This window comes from Leucoraja erinacea, chromosome 39, assembly GCF_028641065.1.
Source record: "Leucoraja erinacea ecotype New England chromosome 39, Leri_hhj_1, whole genome shotgun sequence".
Classification (NCBI taxonomy): domain Eukaryota; kingdom Metazoa; phylum Chordata; class Chondrichthyes; order Rajiformes; family Rajidae; genus Leucoraja; species Leucoraja erinaceus.
In genome coordinates, this window is record NC_073415.1 from 5,990,922 (window position 1) to 6,010,132 (window position 19,211).

Below are 19,211 nucleotides of genomic sequence, written 5' to 3' on the forward strand. Positions count from 1 at the left end.
CAATCAGTGGGAGCCACCACTTGTTGCAATAGATGATAGTGGTAGCAGAATTAGCTCGGACACTTCCAGTTTCCAGCCCCCGTGATGTGGACACTTCTGCTGTGGGGCCCGAGGTACAGTGAAAAGCTTTTAGAAACATAGAAACCTAGAAAATAGGTGCAGGAGTAGGCCATTCGGCTCCTTCGAGCCTGCACCGCCATTCAATATGATCATGGCTGATCATCCAACTCAGTATCCCATTCTCCCCCCTCCATACCCCCTGATCCCTTTAGCCACAAGGGCCACATCTAACTCCCTCTTAAATATAGCCAATGAACTGGCCTCAACTACCTTCTGTGGCAGAGAATTCCACAGATTCACCACTCTCTGTGTAAAAAATGATTTTCTCATCTTGGTCCTAAAAGACAAAAGACTTCCCTCTCATCTTTAAACTGTGACCCCTTGTTCTGGACTTCCCCAACATCGGGAATAATCTTCCTGCATCTAGCCTGTCCAACCCCGTGAGAATTTTGTAAGTTTCTATAAGATCCCCCCTCAATCTTCTAAATTTTAGCGAGTACAAGCCGAGTCTATCCAGTCTTTCTTCATATGAAAGTCCTGACATCCCAGGAATCAGTCTGGTGAACCTTCTCTGTACTCCCTCTATGGCAACAATGTCTTTTGTTTGCATGCATTTCCATAAAAGACCTAAAAAAACCCAAAATTAATTAAAGATTGAGAGAGAACCAATTTCTTCCTTCCAATGAAAGATCATCGACCTGTAATGTCAATTGGGATTGTCTCTTCACAGATGCTGCCTGACCTACTGAGTATTTACAACTGTTTATCTAGACAGAAGGAACTGCAGATGCTGGATTCTTGGACTAGGTGAAAACGAGTAGCAAGGGACAATTTACAATTATGCCAAGCCAATTAATCTCCAAACCTGCACGTCTTTGGAGTGTGGGAGGAAGCCAGAGATCCTGGAGAAAACCCACGAAGGTCACGGGGAGAACGTACAAACTCCGTACAGACGGCTCCCGTAGTCAGGATCGAACCTGGGTCCCCGGCACAGTAATGGCCCTGTCCCACTGTACGAGTTCATTCCAAGAGCTCTCCCGAGTTTAACAAAAAACAAACTCGTGGTAAGCATGTAGAATGAACGTAGCGGGTACGTCGGAGCTCGGGGACGTCTCTTAGCGGCTCGTACCACTAACGGCAGGTACTCGGGAAGACTCGCTAACGGCAGGTAAGCTCGGGAAGTCTCGTGAAGATTTTGCAACATGTTGAAACATGTTCGCGAGAGCCCTGAGTACCGACGAGTGGCCATTACCGTAAATCTCCGAGTTCGAATCAGGGCAATCTCGGGAGAGCTCTTGGAATGAACTCGTACAGTGGGACAGGGGTTTGAGGCTGCAACTCGACCGCTGCGCCACACAGCCCCCCTTATTTTTTCACTGAAATTTTTTTTTCCTTTCCTTATTATTTTTGTATCCAGTAACTCAATGTTCCACACATCTTACAGCTCAACAATATAAATGGTAGTTAAATCTGCATTTACTATATAGTGCTAGAACAATAGGTTTAACCAAGCTCTTTTTAACTATATGGCATGGTGAAAATACAGAAAACTAACAGCATTCTTTTTTAATTTGCAGTACTTCGTAGCCTTAACCACGATTTTTATCGGAGAAATGACGTGTGCAATTGTCGTTTTGATCTTTAAATCAATCGTAAATATCAACCTTCTATTTTTATGTTCAGATAATAACGATGTTTGCTGTCGTAATGTCCATTACAATATCCGTTCTGCTATCGAGTCCAGGTTTTTAAACATAGTTTGTTGCTCCCAATGTTATTCCTACCCAGTTTTACCTCAGATGTAAGCCACGGGGTTTCTGATCTTTGGTGTGTTTTCAAGATGCCACCAAGATCCAACTTGTTCTGATCAGTAATATGTGAACTGGTTTTCCCATTAATTCCTAACAAAACTTCCCAGTGGCCCCAACGGGAAATATAATTGTGAAGCAAAGTCACGATTCTTCTGCATCCGAATCGATGGACCAAGTTTCCAACTAATTCCCCTTTCAATAGACAATAGACAATAGGTGCAGGAGTCGGCCATTCGGCACCGCCATTCAATGTGATCATGGCTGATCATCCACAATCAGTACCCCGTTCCTGCCTTCTCCACATATCCCCTTACTCCACTATCTTCCAGTATGATCACGTTGTCAGCAATTCTTAAATTTAGGTTAGTTTAGAGATACAGCACAGAAACAGGCCCTTCGGCCCACCGAGTCCGCATCGACCAGCGATTCCCGCACATTAACACCATCCCACACACACTAGGGACAATTTTACATTTATACATTTATACCAAGCCAATTAACCCACAAACCTGTATGGCTTTGGAGCGTGGGAGGAAACTGAAGATCTCTGAGAAAACCCATGCAGGTCATGGGGAGAACGTACAAACTCCGTACAGACAGCACCCGTAGTCAGAATCGAACCCGGGTCTCTGGTGCTGTAAGGCATTAGCTCTAGTGCCACCCCTTCTTGACCTTCAACTAAAATATATATTTGGTATAAAAGGAACTGCAGATACTAGTTTACAAAATAAAAGACACAAAGTGCTGGAGTAACTCAGCGGGTCAGGCAGCATCTCTGGAGAAAATGGATAGGTGGTGCAGAATCCTTCTTTAGACCAACCGGAAACATCACCAATCCATGCTCTCCAGAGATGCTGCCTGATCCGCTGAGTTACTCCAGCATTTGTATATATTTTTTGTAAACCAAAGAAAGGTCCTGACCTGAAATGTCATCTATCCGTGTTCTCCAGAGATGCCGCATGGCCCTTTGCCCAAGTCCTCCATTTTGGTTTAAAATAAACAATAGCTCTGTGGAAAAAAAAACAGAATGACATTTTTTTTGGTCCATCAAACATAACACACACACACACACACACACACACACACACACACACACACACACACACACACACACACACACACACACACACACACACACACACACACACACACACACACACACACACACACACACACACACACACACACACACACACACACACACACACACACACACACACACACACACACACACACACACAGTTATAATTTTCAACTGGCTTAAAAATAGATATAAATGACCAGTTTTGAACAGTGGAGTTTCATTAATTGGATCTGTTTGATATGAAGCCTCTGCAGATACCTCTCATTCTAAATGTCTTCTGCAGAACATGACTGCAATAGTTTCAATGAAATTCAACCAAATAACAAAAAAATGTATATAATTTCAAAGGAAGCTGGTACTAAGATTTTAATAGATAACTTGACTTGGAAATGCAATATTAAAAACCCCATTAAAAAAAAAGTAAAGAGATAAATGGCCCAATCATTTCATGTGAGTTTAATATCTATTGTGGAAACACAATGTATTCTAATGAAATAATATATCCTTATGGAAACTAACCCTGAAGATAGGAGCAGAGATCCGAACTGAGCAAGTCTTTCCATTACTTTTATCTTCTTCTTTCGACCATGTGGAAGAAATGATTGATGAAGTTGGATGGTGGATACAGTATAATTAGATTTTAATAAAGCATTTGACAAAGTTCCCTATGGAAATGTCATGTGATGGAAGTAGAACAAGCTGGAATCAATAGAAGAAAAATGGAATTGAGTGCTGGGAACATCCTCATAAATCTCCGCACTGTTTCCACCTTGATGGCATCTTTCCTGCAGCAGGGCGATCAAATTAGAAAGCAATACCCCAAAGTGCAGCCTCACCGATGTCTTGTATAACTAACATAACATCACAATTTCTATACTCTATTCCCTAACTGCTGAATGCCGATGTGTCAACATCTTTCCTCACCAGGGATCTACTGTATGTGCCAGCACTCCTAGATCCCTCTCCTCTACAAAACACCCTTGTAGGGTGGAGGGTATGTGGACCAAACGCAGGCGGGTGGGACTAGTGTAGCTGGGACATGTTGGCCAGTGCGGGCAAGCGAGGCCGAAGGGCCTGTTTCGACACTGTATCATTCTATGACCATGACCCTAGGGATCAGTTTTCTGTGAAGGTCCTCCCATGGTTTATCTTCAATACCTCATACCTATCTAAGTTAAACTCCATTCGCCATTCCTAGTCCCACTTGCCCAGCTGATGATGTTCCCACTGCAATTCTTAACCATCTTAACTGTTTATAATGCCGTCTATTTTATAGTGTCTTCTGCAAACGTACTTGTATATTTCATTAAAGTATATTTGGGGTTGGCAAACTGCCATTCTGGGCCAGTACCTGCTTCCAATCCCACATTAATTTGGTTAACATTGAAATTGCCCTCAGAAATAACCTGAATTACTTCAGTAAGACCATCCAGGAGCAGAATCAGGCCATTCGGCCCATCTAGTCTGCTCTGCCATTGAATCATAGAAACATAGAAACATAGAAATTAGGTGCAGGAGTAGGCCATTCGGCCCTTCGAGCCTGCACCGCCATTCAATATGATCATGGCTGATCATCCAACTCAGTATCCCGTACCTGCCTTCTCTCCATACCCCCTGATCCCCTTAGCCAGAAAGGCCACATCTAACTCCCTCTTAAATATAGCCAATGAACTGTGGCCTCAACTACCCTCTGTGGCAGAGAGTTCCAGAGATTCACCACTCTCTGTGTGAAAAAACTTCTTCTCATCTCGGTTTTAAAGGATTTCCCCCTTATCCTTAAACTGTGACCCCTTGTCCTGGACTTCCCCAACATCGGGAACAATCTTCCTGCATCTAGCCTGTCCAACCCCTTAAGAATTTTGTAAGTTTCTATAAGATCCCCTCTCAATCTCCTAAATTCTACCTCCACACCACACCTCCACCCCATGGCGGACATTGGACTTTGTCTGATCTATGGCTGATCTATATTTCCCACCGAACCAAAATAAGGAAGGACAATAAATGCAGGCCCCAGGATCTAGATATGGAAGCGGGTTACAGGAAGATATGACTGCTGACTTCCTGTGTTTGTGTTTCCCTCAGATTACAATATTATTTCAAGAAGAGGCCTTTGGATTACTAAAAAATAACTACACTGGATTTGGAGATAAAAACTTTGCAAGTTTCGGATGGGATTCTATTATGAAAACAGTAAGTTTATTTATTTATTTAATTCTTTATTTCGAACAGAATAAAAGAATAGAAAGCAAGTGTGGAACAGCATACAAAAAACAAAACAAGAATATTTATAAAGTGCCATAAACAATATCTATAAATAAATGAAATTGTATGTGTCCGAAAAGGAGCAGGAAGAAGCCAAAGCTTATTCATTCCCACCCCTTTTACAAAGTTTTACAAAGTTTTTTACAAACTTTTCCAAAGTTACAAAGATCCATGGATTTAATCTGTATTAGAGTTATGATGGAGAAATCAGAAGTCCAGTTGGCTGCTGATTCAGAAGGGGAAGCAATTAGATTGCACTGGGTTCATGTTGCGTGAGTGGCCTGTACTGGCTTATCCCACAAAGTCCTGCCGTGAACCTCATCATAATGATTATATGATTGATCTTTCCTTCTTCTCCCTGCTCCCGTCCGGCACAGAAAGTTGAAAGTGCGGAACCAGAGCTTCTTCCCCTCTGTTATCCCCTCTGAACAATCCTTCCGTAAACTAAGGTTCTGTCCGATTCTCCTCCACCCCATGGCGGACATTGGACTTTGTCCATGGAAATGATGTGGTACAATGCTGAGAACATTCTTGCAATACAATACAATACAATACAATAATGCTTTATTAGCCAAGTATGTTTCGCAACATACGAGGAATTTTGTTTGCCAAGTCAGTCATACAAATAACAAGGAACAGAACACACTAAAACATTTTAATATAAACATCCACCACAGTGACTCCTCCACATTCCTCACTGGGATGATGGAAGGCGAAATAAAAGTTCAATCTCATCCCTTCTTTGTCCTCCAGCGGTCGGGGGCCTTGAGCCTTCCATTGACGGGATGATCTTACTCCCGTAGTTGGTGGTCAGGCCTTCCCCGTCGAGGCAATCAGCTCCTGCTTCGGGGGGGGGGGGAATCTCAACTCCCCCGTGCCAGCTATTTGACCCCATGTCGGGTCTTGACGAATGTCGTGCGGCTTCCGGACGTTCCCAACTTGCTCTCTCTGCTCCTTCTAAATGTGATCGCGTGGGTTTTCTCCGGGAGCTCCGGATTCCTCCCACATTCCAAAGGCACGCAGTTTCGTATGTTGATTGGTTTCTGTACATTGCCCCTAGCGTCTGGGATAGAACTAGTGTACGGGTGCGCTGGTCGGCATGGACCCGGTGGGACGAAGGGCCTGTTTCCGTACTGTGTCTCTAAAATCTGAAAAAGAACTAAAACCTAAACCAAAAATGTTTTTTTGTCATTTCAGTTCCATTGCTGCGGGTTAAAGAATTACACGGACTTTGAAGGATCATACTATCAGATTACTAAAGGACGTTTGTATCCAAAGAGTTGTTGTCGAAACCCTTTTTCTGCTGACTGTGATGGAATAACAATATCATCAGAAATTATATTCACAAAGGTACAGGCTGGCAATATCAAATAGTGTGCAAGTCTGGAAAGTTGCGATTTAATATTTAGGTTTTTCGTTGTTAAATTACATGAGTGAACACAACAAATCCATTATTTTTTTAATCTTAAGGGCTGTTTTGCTTCAGTAACTGCAATGATCAAAAGGAACAGTGCTGTTATTGGTGGTGCAGCGATAGGAATTAGTTTAATTCAGGTAAGATGTATTCATTGTACTCATTTGAGTCGGCACGGTGGCACAACGGTAGACTTGCTGCCTTACAGCGCCAGAGACCCAGGTTCGATCCTGACTACGGGTGCTGTTTGTTAGGAGTTTGTACGTTCTCCTCATGACCTGGGTTGGACTTTCCCTGGTGTCTCCGGTTTCCTCCCACATTACAACTACGGACAGGTTTATAGGTTAATAGGCTTGGTATAATTGTAAATTGTCCCCAGTGTATGTAGGATAGTGTGCTGGGGATCGCTGGACAGTGTGGACTCGGTGGGCCGAAGGGCCTGTTTCCGCTGTATTTCTAAACTAAACTACACAAATCCACTCCCATAACCAGTGTGATTCCAAGACGAGGTATTTTGTAATCTCAGCATCTGGGCGGCATTGATGAAAAGGAGTCTCGACCTGAAACCTCACCTGTCCATGTTCTCTAGAGATGCTGCCTGACCAGCTGAGCTACTCCAACACTTTATGTCCATCGTTATATTTAGGTTTTAACATCCATTTGCTTCCCCCCCGAAGCGAGACCTGGGTGTCATGGTACACCAGTCATTGAAGGTAGGCATGCAGGTGCAGCAGGCAGTAAAGAAAGCGAATGGTATGTTAGCTTTCATTGCAAAAGGATTTGAGTATAGGAGCAGGGAGGTTCTACTGCAGTTGTACCGGGTCTTGGTGAGACCACACCTGGAGTATTGCGTACAGTTTTGGTCTCCAAATCTGAGGAAGGACATTATTGCCATAGAGGGAGTGCAGAGACGGTTCACCAGACTGATTCCTGGGATGTCAGGACTGTCTTATGAAGAAAGACTGGATAGACTTGGTTTATACTCTCTAGAATTTAGGAAATTGAGGGGGGATCTTATAGAAACTTACAAAATTCTTAAGGGGTTGGACAGGCTAGATGCAGGAAGATTGTTCCCGATGTTGGGGAAGTCCAGGACAAGGGGTCACAGCTTAAGAATAAGGGGGAAATCCTTTAAAACCGAGATGAGAAGAACTTTTTTCACACAGAGAGTGGTGAATCTCTGGAACTCTCTGCCACAGAAGGTAGTTGAGGCCACAGTTCATTGGCTATATTTAAGAGAGAGTTAGATGTGGCCCTTGTGTCTAAGGGGATCAGGGGGTATGGAGAGAAGGCAGGTACGGGATACTGAGTTGGATGATCAGCCATGATAATATTGAATGGCGGTGCAGGCTCGAAGGGCCGAATGGCCTACTCCTGCACCTAATTTCTATGTTTCTATGTTTTGACAGTAAATGCTGCTTTATCTGAGACCATTAACATTGTTTCTTGTGTTTCCTTTCTCTAGCTGACAGCCATGGTATGTTCCCTGACATTGTTCATCAACCTATTCCGCAGAATAGCTTCAATTTAGGAACGTTGGTTTTCTATTGTATTCCCTTGAAATGTTAACTATAAATGTAAATAAAGGATCCATAATAAAAGTGACCAGAACTGTAATAAATCTTCTAAAAAAGGATTTTTTTTCTTTTTTTCTTTTTTCAAATTTATGCTTTTATTAGAAGCCGTGTAGAAAAGTATAAACTGCGGCCTATGACATAACGCGTTTATTGTACAGCTTCCATTTTAATTTTTAGCGGAGGTGAAATGGAAAAAGGGAGAGAAAGAGCAAGAAGGAAAGAAAGTGAAAGAGAAAGTAAGTGAAAGAGTGTAAGATTGGAACCCCTAAACTACCAAATGAGTGTAGTCGAAGAGTGAGTAAGTAAAAACTTAAAGAAATAAAAAAACAAAAACGGGAAAAAAAAAAAAAAAAAAGTGTTGATATACCTGCTTCATTTATCAATCTCCCCACCCATCACCCAGTCCGTAAATCGGTTTAATTCCGAAGTTGTTTTGCACCATACAATCCTTGTAATGAATCAATGAAAGGAATCCATATAGAAACATAGAAAATAGGTGCAGGAGTAGGCCATTCGGCCCTTCGAGTCTGCACCGCCATTCAATATGATCATGGCTGATCATCCAACTCAGTATCCCATCCCTGCCTTCTCTCCATACCCCCTGATCCCTTTAGCCACAAGGGCCACATCTAACTCCCTCTTAAATATAGCCAATGAACTGTGGCCTCAACTACCTTCTGCGGCAGAGAATTCCAGAGATTCACCACTCTCTGTGTGAAAAAAAGTTTTCCTCATCTCGGTCCTAAAGGATTTCCCCCTTATCCTTAAACTGTGACGACTTGTTCTGGACTTCCCCAACATCGGGAACAATCTTCCTGCCCCTTAAGAATTTTCCACTAGGAGGAAGTGACAAGGACTAGAGGCTAAAAAGTATTGATAACAGGTGAACAGAACTAATAAGAGCTTCTAAAAAGGAATCTAGAGGCTGCAAAGAAGAGAGTGAGTTAGAACATAGTACAGCATAAGATCCAGCCCTTCAGTCCACTATGTCGGTGCCAAACATGATACCAAGGACATCACTTATCTACTTGGACATAACCCCTATCCCTCCATTCCCTGCATATCCATATGCCTATCCAAAAGTCTCCTAATGTAACTAACGTACCTGATTCAATGACCACCCTGGCAGCAGGCTCCAGGCACTCTCCACCCTCTGTGTAAACAGACTAGCCCCTGTACATCTCCTTTACAATTTGTGTCCCTCACCTTAAAGCTATGACCTCCAGTATGGGATGGATGGCAATCTATAGGCAATGTGGACAAAAGACTCTTGCTGCCCCCTACTGACACAAACAGAGACTGCAGTACCTGCTGCTGTTATTTACAGACGTGACAAAACATTTCATTTCTGTAGTGTAGGAACTGCAGATGCTGGTCTTACACTGAAGAGAGACACAAAATGCCTGAGTAACAGCAGGGCAGGCTAGTGTGAATGGGTGATCAATGTTCGGCTGGACTCAGTGGGCTGAAGGGCCTGTTTCCATGCTGTATCTTTCAATCAATGGAAACACTAAATACAATTTTTGCAGAACCAGCCTGAAGCAGTTAGTCAAATTAAACCTAAAATGTCGCTGCAAGTGGACCATGATTCGAGAATGGTAGATTTAACACCATTGGGGCAAAAGGTTAGGATTTACCCCCTTGTATCTGTACCCACCATGGCCTTGAGTTATAGGGAGAGAGTCAAATAAATGATTAATTTGCCTAATATTTCCTTTAATTTAGTGTCTGGAGCTGAATGATGCATCACCATTAATCATATGCAGTCATTGCCCTGTATTTATTTTAGTCTCAGACACTGAGTCTCTGAGTGTGGCACGGTGGTGCAGCGGTAGAGTTGCTGCCTTACAGCATTTGCAGCGCCAGAGACGTGGGTTCGATCCCGACCTCGGGTGCAGTCTGTAGGTTCTCCCCGTTACCGCGTGGGTTTTCTCCAAGATCTTCGGTTTCCTCCCACACTCAAGAGACGTGCAGGTTTGTAGGTTAATTGGCTTGGTATAAATATAACATTGTCCCTAGTGTGTGTAGGGTAGTGTTAGTGTGCGGGGATCGCTGGTCGGCGCGGACTCTGTGGGCCAAAGGGCTTGTTTCCGCGCTGTATCTCTAAAACTAAACTAAACACATGGTGTTCATTGTACCTCAGTGGGTGAGTCCTGAATAACTAATAGGCCATGAAAGGATGACTTTGATCAGTGTGTTTTCTGGCCCAGGTGCCCACTGGTATCATTTAAAAATAAATTGGATAGGCATATGGATGAGAAGGGAATGGAGGGTTATGGTATGAGTGCAGGCAGGTGGGACTAAGGGGAAAAAAATTTGTTCGGCACGGACTTGTAGGGCCGAGATAGCCTGTTTCCGTGCTGTAATTGTTATATGGTTATATGGTTAAACACATGGTGTTCATTGTATCTCAGTGGGTGAGTCCTGAATAACTAATAGGCCATGAAAGGACGACTTTGATCAGTGTGTTTTCTGGCCCAGGTGCCCACTGTTACACTGGTTGTTGGGGCCATGTGTTGGCACCTTAAGATACAGTCCCATGCTGTACCTCAAGCTGTGTGCATCCTTGTCTGGTGTAAGAGCAGCATTACTGATCAAAGCAGCAGCAAGGTTGTGATAATCACCGCAATACCTTGGGACTTCCCCATCGCTGTTAGCCTGTTTGCAAAGATGACACTTGGCTCATCTGAGATCCTCCTCGGTAGTCCCACCGCGCCACATGTTCCTTCTTAGAGCAAAGAACTTATTTAAAGGAGGTCCGGTAGCCCAGCAGGTAGAGCTGCTGCCTCACAGCGCCTGTTCTTGGAGTTTATCCTGACTGCGGGTGCATTTCCATGTGGAGTTTGCAAGTTCTTCCTTTGACCTGTGTTTGAAAAAATTACCATAATCCAGTTTCCTTCGCAGGTGTTCTGGAGCGTAACATACAAATCATGGAGCCCAAAGACCACCACCGCCCCCGCGGCTTCTATGGCCGCGGACTCTGCGAGCGCACACCGGGGGCTTCAACACCAAGAGGGTGTGCGACCCCTCGCACCACCCGGCGTGGCTTTAATGGCCGCGGGACAATCGCCATCGCCAGTTACTCTATGACTTTGACTCTACATATGTGGGGGGCAACATCTGCTGTCAGTGGAGAGATAGTTTATTTGCTCCTTCCATCACAGCTATGTTCCTTGGAATTTATGTTAAATGTAATTCAATTTGTGTCTGGGGTCTATTTGTGTGTAATGTTGGCTCAGAAACGGCATTTCGTTTGGAATTCCAGGGAAACCAAATAACAATTAAATTGAATCTGACTCTGACTAACTGAGCGTGACTCTGAAATGCCATCAATATTCTCCTCACCGATAGAAACTACACTTAGAATACTTTGATTAAGGATTGCATTAAGTAGTGCAATAGAGGCCTTTGTTTTAGGCCCATGGGGCCACAGCCGATTTGATGATGTTACATCAAGGACGCTGCTTTTCCCTAATAACATCGGTTAACACAGATGCATTAAAGATCAAAGATCTATCATAGACGTGACTTTATTATATACCGATGGTGCTAAGACTGAAATATTTTAGCTTTCAGGGATCACTGGATGAGTAGGTTTTGATTTTATTGGATCAGAGAAGGCTGAGAAGAGACTTAATTGAGGAGTTTAAAATGACGAAGGTCGTAGACAGTTTAATCAGTAAATCTACACCTGACAGGCAGGTCGGGGGGAGTTCTCCCCCGTCACGGGCACCATGTAATCCTGTGCTACCTGCTCCGTGGTCGGACAGTCGGCAACAAAACCGTCTTCCCCACCTGGTTTGCCAGGTGAGGAGGGGGCTGTGGAGCCCCAGCAGGACCAAAAACAAGACCTGTCAAAGGGTGGATGAGCTTCTAGTGAGCCAACGGCCAGGGTTTTTCCTTTTCTTTTTTTATTTTTTGTATGGCTTTGTAAATATTTGATTACATGTAGTGTTTAAATGTAAATAATTTGGTGTACATGTACATATATCTGCTGGTGTACATATGGTGTACATATAGCTGCTGGTGTACATATGGTGTACATATATCTGCTGGTGTACATATATCTGCTGGTGTACATATGGTGTACATATATCTGCTGGTGTACATATGGTGTACATATAGCTGCTGGTGTACATATGGTGTACATATATCTGCTGGTGTACGTATGGTGTACATATATCTGCTGGTGTACATACATATATCTGCTGGTGTACATATGGTGTACATATATCTGCTGGTGTACATATGTGTACATGTACATATAGCTGCTGGTGTACATATATCTGCTGGTGTACATATGGTGTACATATATCTGCTGGTGTACGTATGGTGTACATATATCTGCTGGTATACATATGGTGTACATATAGCTGCTGGTGTACATATGGTGTACATATAGCTGCTAATTTTGTATAAGATAATTACAAGCAGTTGAATAAGGGGTGGGAATTAATTAGCTTTGGCTTCTTCCTGCTCATTTTCGGACACATACAATTTCATTTATTTATAGATATTGTTTATGACACTTTATAAATATTCTTGTTTTGTTTTTTGTATGCTGTTTCACACTTGCTTTTTATTCTTTTATTCTGTTCGAAATAAATAATAATAAAAAATAAATGATAATAATTTAAAAAAAGATAGATACAACAAGCTGGAATAACTCAGTGGGACAGGCAGCATCTCTAGAGCGAAGGAATTGGTGACGTTTCGGGTCAGATTTTTATGTGTCTATCTTCAGTTTAAACCAGCATCTGCAGTTCTTTCCTAAACTTGCATATCAGTTTGCTTTGAGCCCTTTTGGAGAATAATATTCTCTCTCTCTCTCCCCATATTCTCCCCTTCTCTCTCTCTCCATGACTCTGGTCAAATAAATGCAGTCATGACGAACATGGCTCAATTTTTAAAATTAATTTTAATGTTTTTTTTCCACACAATCAGTGAAGTACAGAAGCAGTGAGGAAAATAAATTTAAGGCAATAAGGATATGAAATGTATAAATATTCCATCAATCTGCCCTGCGATGTCCACTGTCTCACAATGCAGGGATCTCCAGCTAGGAGTTCTTACCAGCTTTCATTTATTTTAATCTGTAAAGATGACTCGATATATACAAATCAGTTCTAACACATACTGGACACTTAAAAAATACTGATTCATTGATATAGCTCCATACTCGTAATTGAAGATGTGCCTTTTAACTTATTGATGAGGGCAGATTTTCCTAGGTCCACTAATATAAAGACGTGTTTCTAATTTTAATCTCATTTCTATTTTTTCTAAAGTTAGTGAACAATCAAAAAACCTGTTGGATATTATTTCCCATTTAGTCCAGAGTGTCGCATCCAGTATCCATCCCCCTGTACATGACTTCATTGACAATATCCAAATGGCCTCCAAGGCAGGCGACACTTTGTGTGTTGGTCATGATAGTGGATCTGCAATTACGTGTTACACTCGCCCCCCCTCGTTTAAATGTCTGCTCCAACAGCAGCATTTCCCCTTATCGTATATCTGTACACTGTGGATGGCTCGATCGCAATCACGTATATTGTCTTTCCGCTGACTGGTTAGCATACGACAAAAAGGCTTTTCACTGTACCTCGGTACAAGTGACAATAAACAAAACTCACACTCATATACAAGCCATTGACACCTAGAAGGGAAAGGATTCTCGAGGTGCACATTTTTAATTTTTCTGATCTACACTATTATTGCTCTATGAGATCTGAAGCTCCAATATCCACAGTGCGTGAAGCTGTTTATTGAGTAATCGTTTATTTTTGCAGCGATCGCTATCTTTTGCAAAAGACTTATCCACCTCAGCTGGTGTTGAGACTGGAGACTAAGCTAGTCTTAGCAGAGAGTCGTGTTAGAATGTGAGGGTCCAATCCCACTAAACATCATACATCTATTGCAGTGCAAATATATTTCTGTCTCTTCCTTGCCTGCCGATGTCCTCTTAGTTGCTCAACTCTGGGTGATAATTGTCGGTGAGAAATATGCACACTAAATCTGGGAATATGGAGGAATATTGATCCTGTACAGGCAGATGTGCAGGGCGGTGAATGTGTGGAATTCATTGCCACAGAAGGCTGTGGAGGCCAAGTCAATGGATATTTTTAAGGCAGAGATAGATAGATTCTTGATTAGTACGGGTGTCAGGGGTTATGGGGAGAAGGCAGGAGAATGGGGCTAGGAGGAAGAGATAGATCAGCCATGATTGAATGGCGGAGTAGAAGTAGATCTTCTCCTATCACTTATTGTGGAGCGAAGGGCCATAGTACTCATGCCTACTATGTTTTGTTGTGCTGAAGCAAAGCAAGAATTTCATTGTCCTATCAGGGACACATGACAATAAACTCTCTTGAATCTTGAAGAGCACGTTCCTGATGCTGTTCTATGTTAACAAAGTCATCGACAATCCTGTACTCAACACTCACACTTGGATGCCTTCTCAACAATCCCACAACTAGGGGTGACCATTCAGGATGGTGCCTGTACTCAAATCAGTTTAGTTTAGTATAGAGATACAGCGCGGAAACAGGCCCCTTCGGGTGCTGTCGGTGTGGAGTTTGCACGTTGTCCCCGTGACCCAGTGTGGGTTTCCTCCAGGAGCTCCGGTTTCCTCCCACATCCCCAAGAAGTGCGGGGTTTGTTGGTTTATTGGCCCTCTGTAAATTGGCAGGAGTGGATGAGAAAGTGGGATAACACTGGTTGGGGCCGAAGGGCCTGTTTTCATGCTGTATGCCTCTATCTGACTCTAGATTGAGTGGTAAATACGGCATATACAATGCTGGCCTTCACTGGTCAGGAAATAGAGTATAAGAGTCAGAATGGGCGGTCACGGTGGCACAGCGGTAGAGTTGCTGCCTTACAGCGAATGCAGCGCCGGAGACCTGTGTTCAGTCCCGACTACGGGCGCTGTCTGTACGGAGTTTGTACGTTCTCCCCGTGACCTGTGTGGGTTTTCTCCGAGATCTTCCGTTTCTTCCCATACTACAAAGATGTACGGGTTTGTAGGTTAATTGGCTTGGTAAATGAAAAAACAAATTGTCCCTAGTGGGTGTAGGATAGTATTAATGTGCGGGGATCGCTGGTCGGCGCGGAACCGGTGGGCCGAAGGGCCTATTTCCGCACTGTATCTCTAAACTAAACTAATTCATGATGCAGCTCGATAGGACTTTAATGAGGCCGCATTTGGAGTATTGCATGCAGTTTTGGTCAGGATGGATTTGGGGACTTTGGAGAGGGTGCAGACCACAGCCGACATCTCGCTGAGCCTTCACTACAATGGAATTTGAAGATGTTCAGGTTTATTAAAAAAAACATTTTAAGCAATATTAACATGGCTAATTAATGTACAGAAGTTGAACATGGGGTACAGAGGAGTTATTGCATTTTATAAAAGCGATTTTATATTTCATGAATTGATTAGTTTGGCACTGGGTTCCTACTTCTGAGATGTTAGAAAGAAGAAGGACAAGCTGAGAGAAGCCATTGGTGCTTAATTCCCTTTAGGGATGCCCTAGTTAATGTCTGTGCCTGTTCTGCCAGTGGAAGGGGCAAGCAATGCCCACACAATGACGTTAGCATCCATGGGAGGGTTAGTTCAAGACTTGGAGAAGGTCCAACCTAATTCAGCCAAAATTCTGTTTCTTCCTCTGTCAACAGAAGGTCCCTGACCACCAGAGTCTCTCCTCACTTTGAGCTGATGCCAAGACCTTTCGGCCAAGCCTGCTGCCACTGCAACCATCTGCCAACTACTACTCTTGGGAACCTAGTTGAGTGGGCAAAGCCAACAGATGCAGGTGGACCTCCTGGGCCTTCTGTGGATGGTGGGGCCCAGTGCGTTTAATCTCATCCCCACTCACCTCTCTGTCCCCTGCCTCCTACACTGTTCCAACAAAGCTCGACAGAAGCACAAGAAGCATTTTGTAGCTGGGCACTCAACAACCTTGTGCACTCTACAATTCACTCACCAACTTTGGAGAACTAGTCTAACCACTCTTGTTAATCACTCCTCAGCCAGAGGAACCTTACAGCAGGACAGGGAGCATCTGAGGAGAGAGAAAAAGAGTTAACATTCTCCTCCTCAGACGCTGCCCGACCTGCTGAGTATTTCCAACATCTCCATTTTTTTTCCCCGGCCTCAGTATTATCTGTTGCATTTTTCGCTTGGGTCAACGTTTGCATTGAGACCAGTGGTTGCAACATTGTTGAACGTGAACAGATAATGATCAGAATTTGGATCAGACCCCGTGTCACTAAACAGAAGGCGTGAATGAAAGTCTGTGCGACGTGCTTGAATAATGATTGAATCTCAATCAGCCTTGCTAGCCACTACAGCGAGTGCTACTGAATGGGGGAGATGGGTAGGAAGGGACCTCAGATGCTGGCTTACACCGAAGATAGACACAAAATGCTGGAGTAACTCGGCAGATCAGGCAACATCTCCAGAGGAAAGGAATAGGTGACGTTTTGGGTCTCGACCTGAAACGTCACCCATTCCTTTTCTCCAGAGATGCTGCCTGACCCGCTGAGTTACTCCAGCATTTTGTGCCTATCTCTGAATGGAGATGGGGTTGGGCATTAGTGCTGTGTGCAAAGTATCGCATTGACAGAGACGGAGGGAGAGGTTCTTGGTGTCAAGTTGATGGAAATAGTCAATGGCCTTAATTGGCTTGTTCAGAGGTTACAAGCAAAGCTCAACTCTACGAGCAGCAACCTACAGCTGGTGGAACCTGGAGCATGAAACAAACTGCTGGAGTAGTTGGGGTGAGGCCACTGGAGGAACAGCACCTCATGGGCACCTTACACCTCAGCGGTATGAATATTGAACCCCCAGTTTAAATAATTACTACCTGCCCTCCCTATCCTCGTTTAACCAGTTCCACATTGTATCCCTCTTGAGATCATACTAGTCACTAAGTCAACACAATCTGTGTTCCCCAGAGATGCAGTCTGAACCGCTACCATGGCACCTCCCTCCCTGCCTGAGGTCATTTGCAACCATCCCTGATTTATCCTGTTCCTTTCTCACCTCCAGCTCTTCACCCCACTCCTCGTCTCCAACTCTCAGTCTGAAGAAGGGACCCGAACCAAAACATCGCATATCCATGTTCTCCAGAGATGCTGCCTGACCCGCTGAGTTACGCCAGCACTTTGTGTGTCTATCTTTTGGGGGGGGGGGGGGGGGGGGGGGGGAATTTAGCAGGTCATAAGAGATAGGAGCAGAATTAGGCCATTCGGCCCATCGAGTCTACTCCGCCATTCAATCGTGGCAGCCCCATTCTCCTGCCCTCTCCCCGCAACCCCTGACACCCATAGGTCAGGCAGCTTTTGTGGAGGCAAAGAGTTAATTGACATTTGGGCCAGTGTCTCGATCCAGAACGTTGATCGTTCCTTTCCCCTCCACGGATGCTGCCCCTCCAGTGGTCTGTTTTTTGCTCCTTGCAAAGAGTGGGAACAGTGGATGGGCAAGTGGATGGCAGATGCAGTTCAACACTAACTGATTCAATGCCTTACCGCCAACATCAATGGGTTTTTTTAAATCGTCCGGCTGAGGTTATTAATAATTCATCTTTCACAGAACTTTCGAACAACTGCATATATATATATATATATTAAATAGTAATAATTCACATTTTTTTTTCTTTTTAAGAAACAGTACCTTTTTCTTCCAACCTACAATTACAGTATAACAGTGCAGATATGTTGCACAAACACATCCAGGAATGTCATTACAGACAGCAACATTTTTGATTCAATGCATAATGTTTAGTCACTTTATGAACTAACTCACAGGGGGAAGTGAGGAGGGGGTGGGGGGGGGGGAAGGGAGAGGGGGGAAAGCTAAAACAAAAGCACCAAGCGGGGATTGTTCGTTTTTTTTTTGCATAGGGAAGAGACAAAACGATGATACATTGGAAACGAGCGGGAGGCATGATCTCACACACACACACACACGCACACGCAAGCAGCGATGTCTCAGAGTGCAACAGAGTCACTGCTTTGATCGGTGGGACACCTGAGTGGTGCCTTGGTGGATAAAAGTCTTCAATGGAAACTGAAAAGGCTCTGCGGTGCATTAAACCTTCACCCAGGGCTCACAAGCAAGCCAGCTGCTCCTTGCAATCTGCAGAAATACTGCCAGAACCAGTACATACATATTTAATATACACCGCATGTCATAAATACTGATGAAACAACCCATTTCAGTTTAGATAGAGCAGTGTAGGAAGGAACTGCAGATGCTGGTTTAAACCAAAGATAGGTAGAGAAAGCTGGAGTAACTCGTCAGGACAGGCAGCGTCTCTGGAGAGAAGGAATGAGTGACTGTTCGTCAGACTAGCCTGGAGATGGGTCTCGACCCAAAACGTCACCCATTCCTTCTGTCCAGAGATGCTGTCTGTGCCTCTGAGTTACTCCAGCTTTCTGTGTCGACTATCTTCAGTTTAGCGCAGAAGATGCTGGAGATAGTTCACAAGGCAGGCAACATCTGAGAAGACATAGTCTGAGATAACGTGTCGAAAGGATGAACTGCAGATGCTGGTTAATACACAAAGGAAACATTGGAGTACTTCCCTAGCCTTCGTGAGAATACCTCCTGCCAATCTCTCCCGTGCGAATGACAGAGCAGAAAATGCAAGTTGAACTTTGCTTCTGAATTGAGAAACAAAAGTGCAAAAAGTGCCAGAGAACTCAGCGGGTCAGGCAGCATCTCTGGAGAATGAACATGGATAGGTGACACTTCGGGTCGAGAAGATGGGTCTCTCCCTGAGACGCCACCTATCCATGTCCTCTAGAGATGCTGCCGGGCCCGCTGAGTTACTCCAGAAGGTCATAAGTGTCAGGAGTAGAAATAGGCCATTCGGCCCATCAGAATTCAACCATTCGGCCGTTACAGAGACTTGCAGTGTCCACCATTACAGTGCATTGAGGTCCATGTCCATGTCCATTTCCCGTGTTGTCCACTCATTCACGAGATCAACACTGAT

At 44.0% G+C, this 19,211-nt stretch overlaps 1 protein-coding gene across 2 annotated transcripts; it reads left to right on the forward strand.

Annotated features, from left to right (window-relative positions):
* Window positions 1–1,494: 1,494 nt before the first annotated feature.
* Window positions 1,495–7,601, forward strand: LOC129714436 (tetraspanin-16-like). Of its 2 annotated transcripts, XM_055664026.1 has the most exons (4): window positions 1,495–1,712; window positions 5,038–5,145; window positions 6,415–6,567; window positions 6,688–7,601. In XM_055664026.1, exons 1-4 carry the CDS (start codon window positions 1,674–1,676, stop codon window positions 6,883–6,885), a joined length of 498 nt encoding a protein of 165 aa, XP_055520001.1. In that variant the 5' UTR covers window positions 1,495–1,673; the 3' UTR covers window positions 6,886–7,601. The 2 variants fall into 2 exon arrangements, with proteins under 2 accessions (XP_055520001.1, XP_055520002.1); XM_055664027.1 differs by having other exon boundaries at window positions 1,512–1,712; window positions 6,415–6,819.
* The last annotated feature ends 11,610 nt before the right edge of the window (window positions 7,602–19,211 follow it).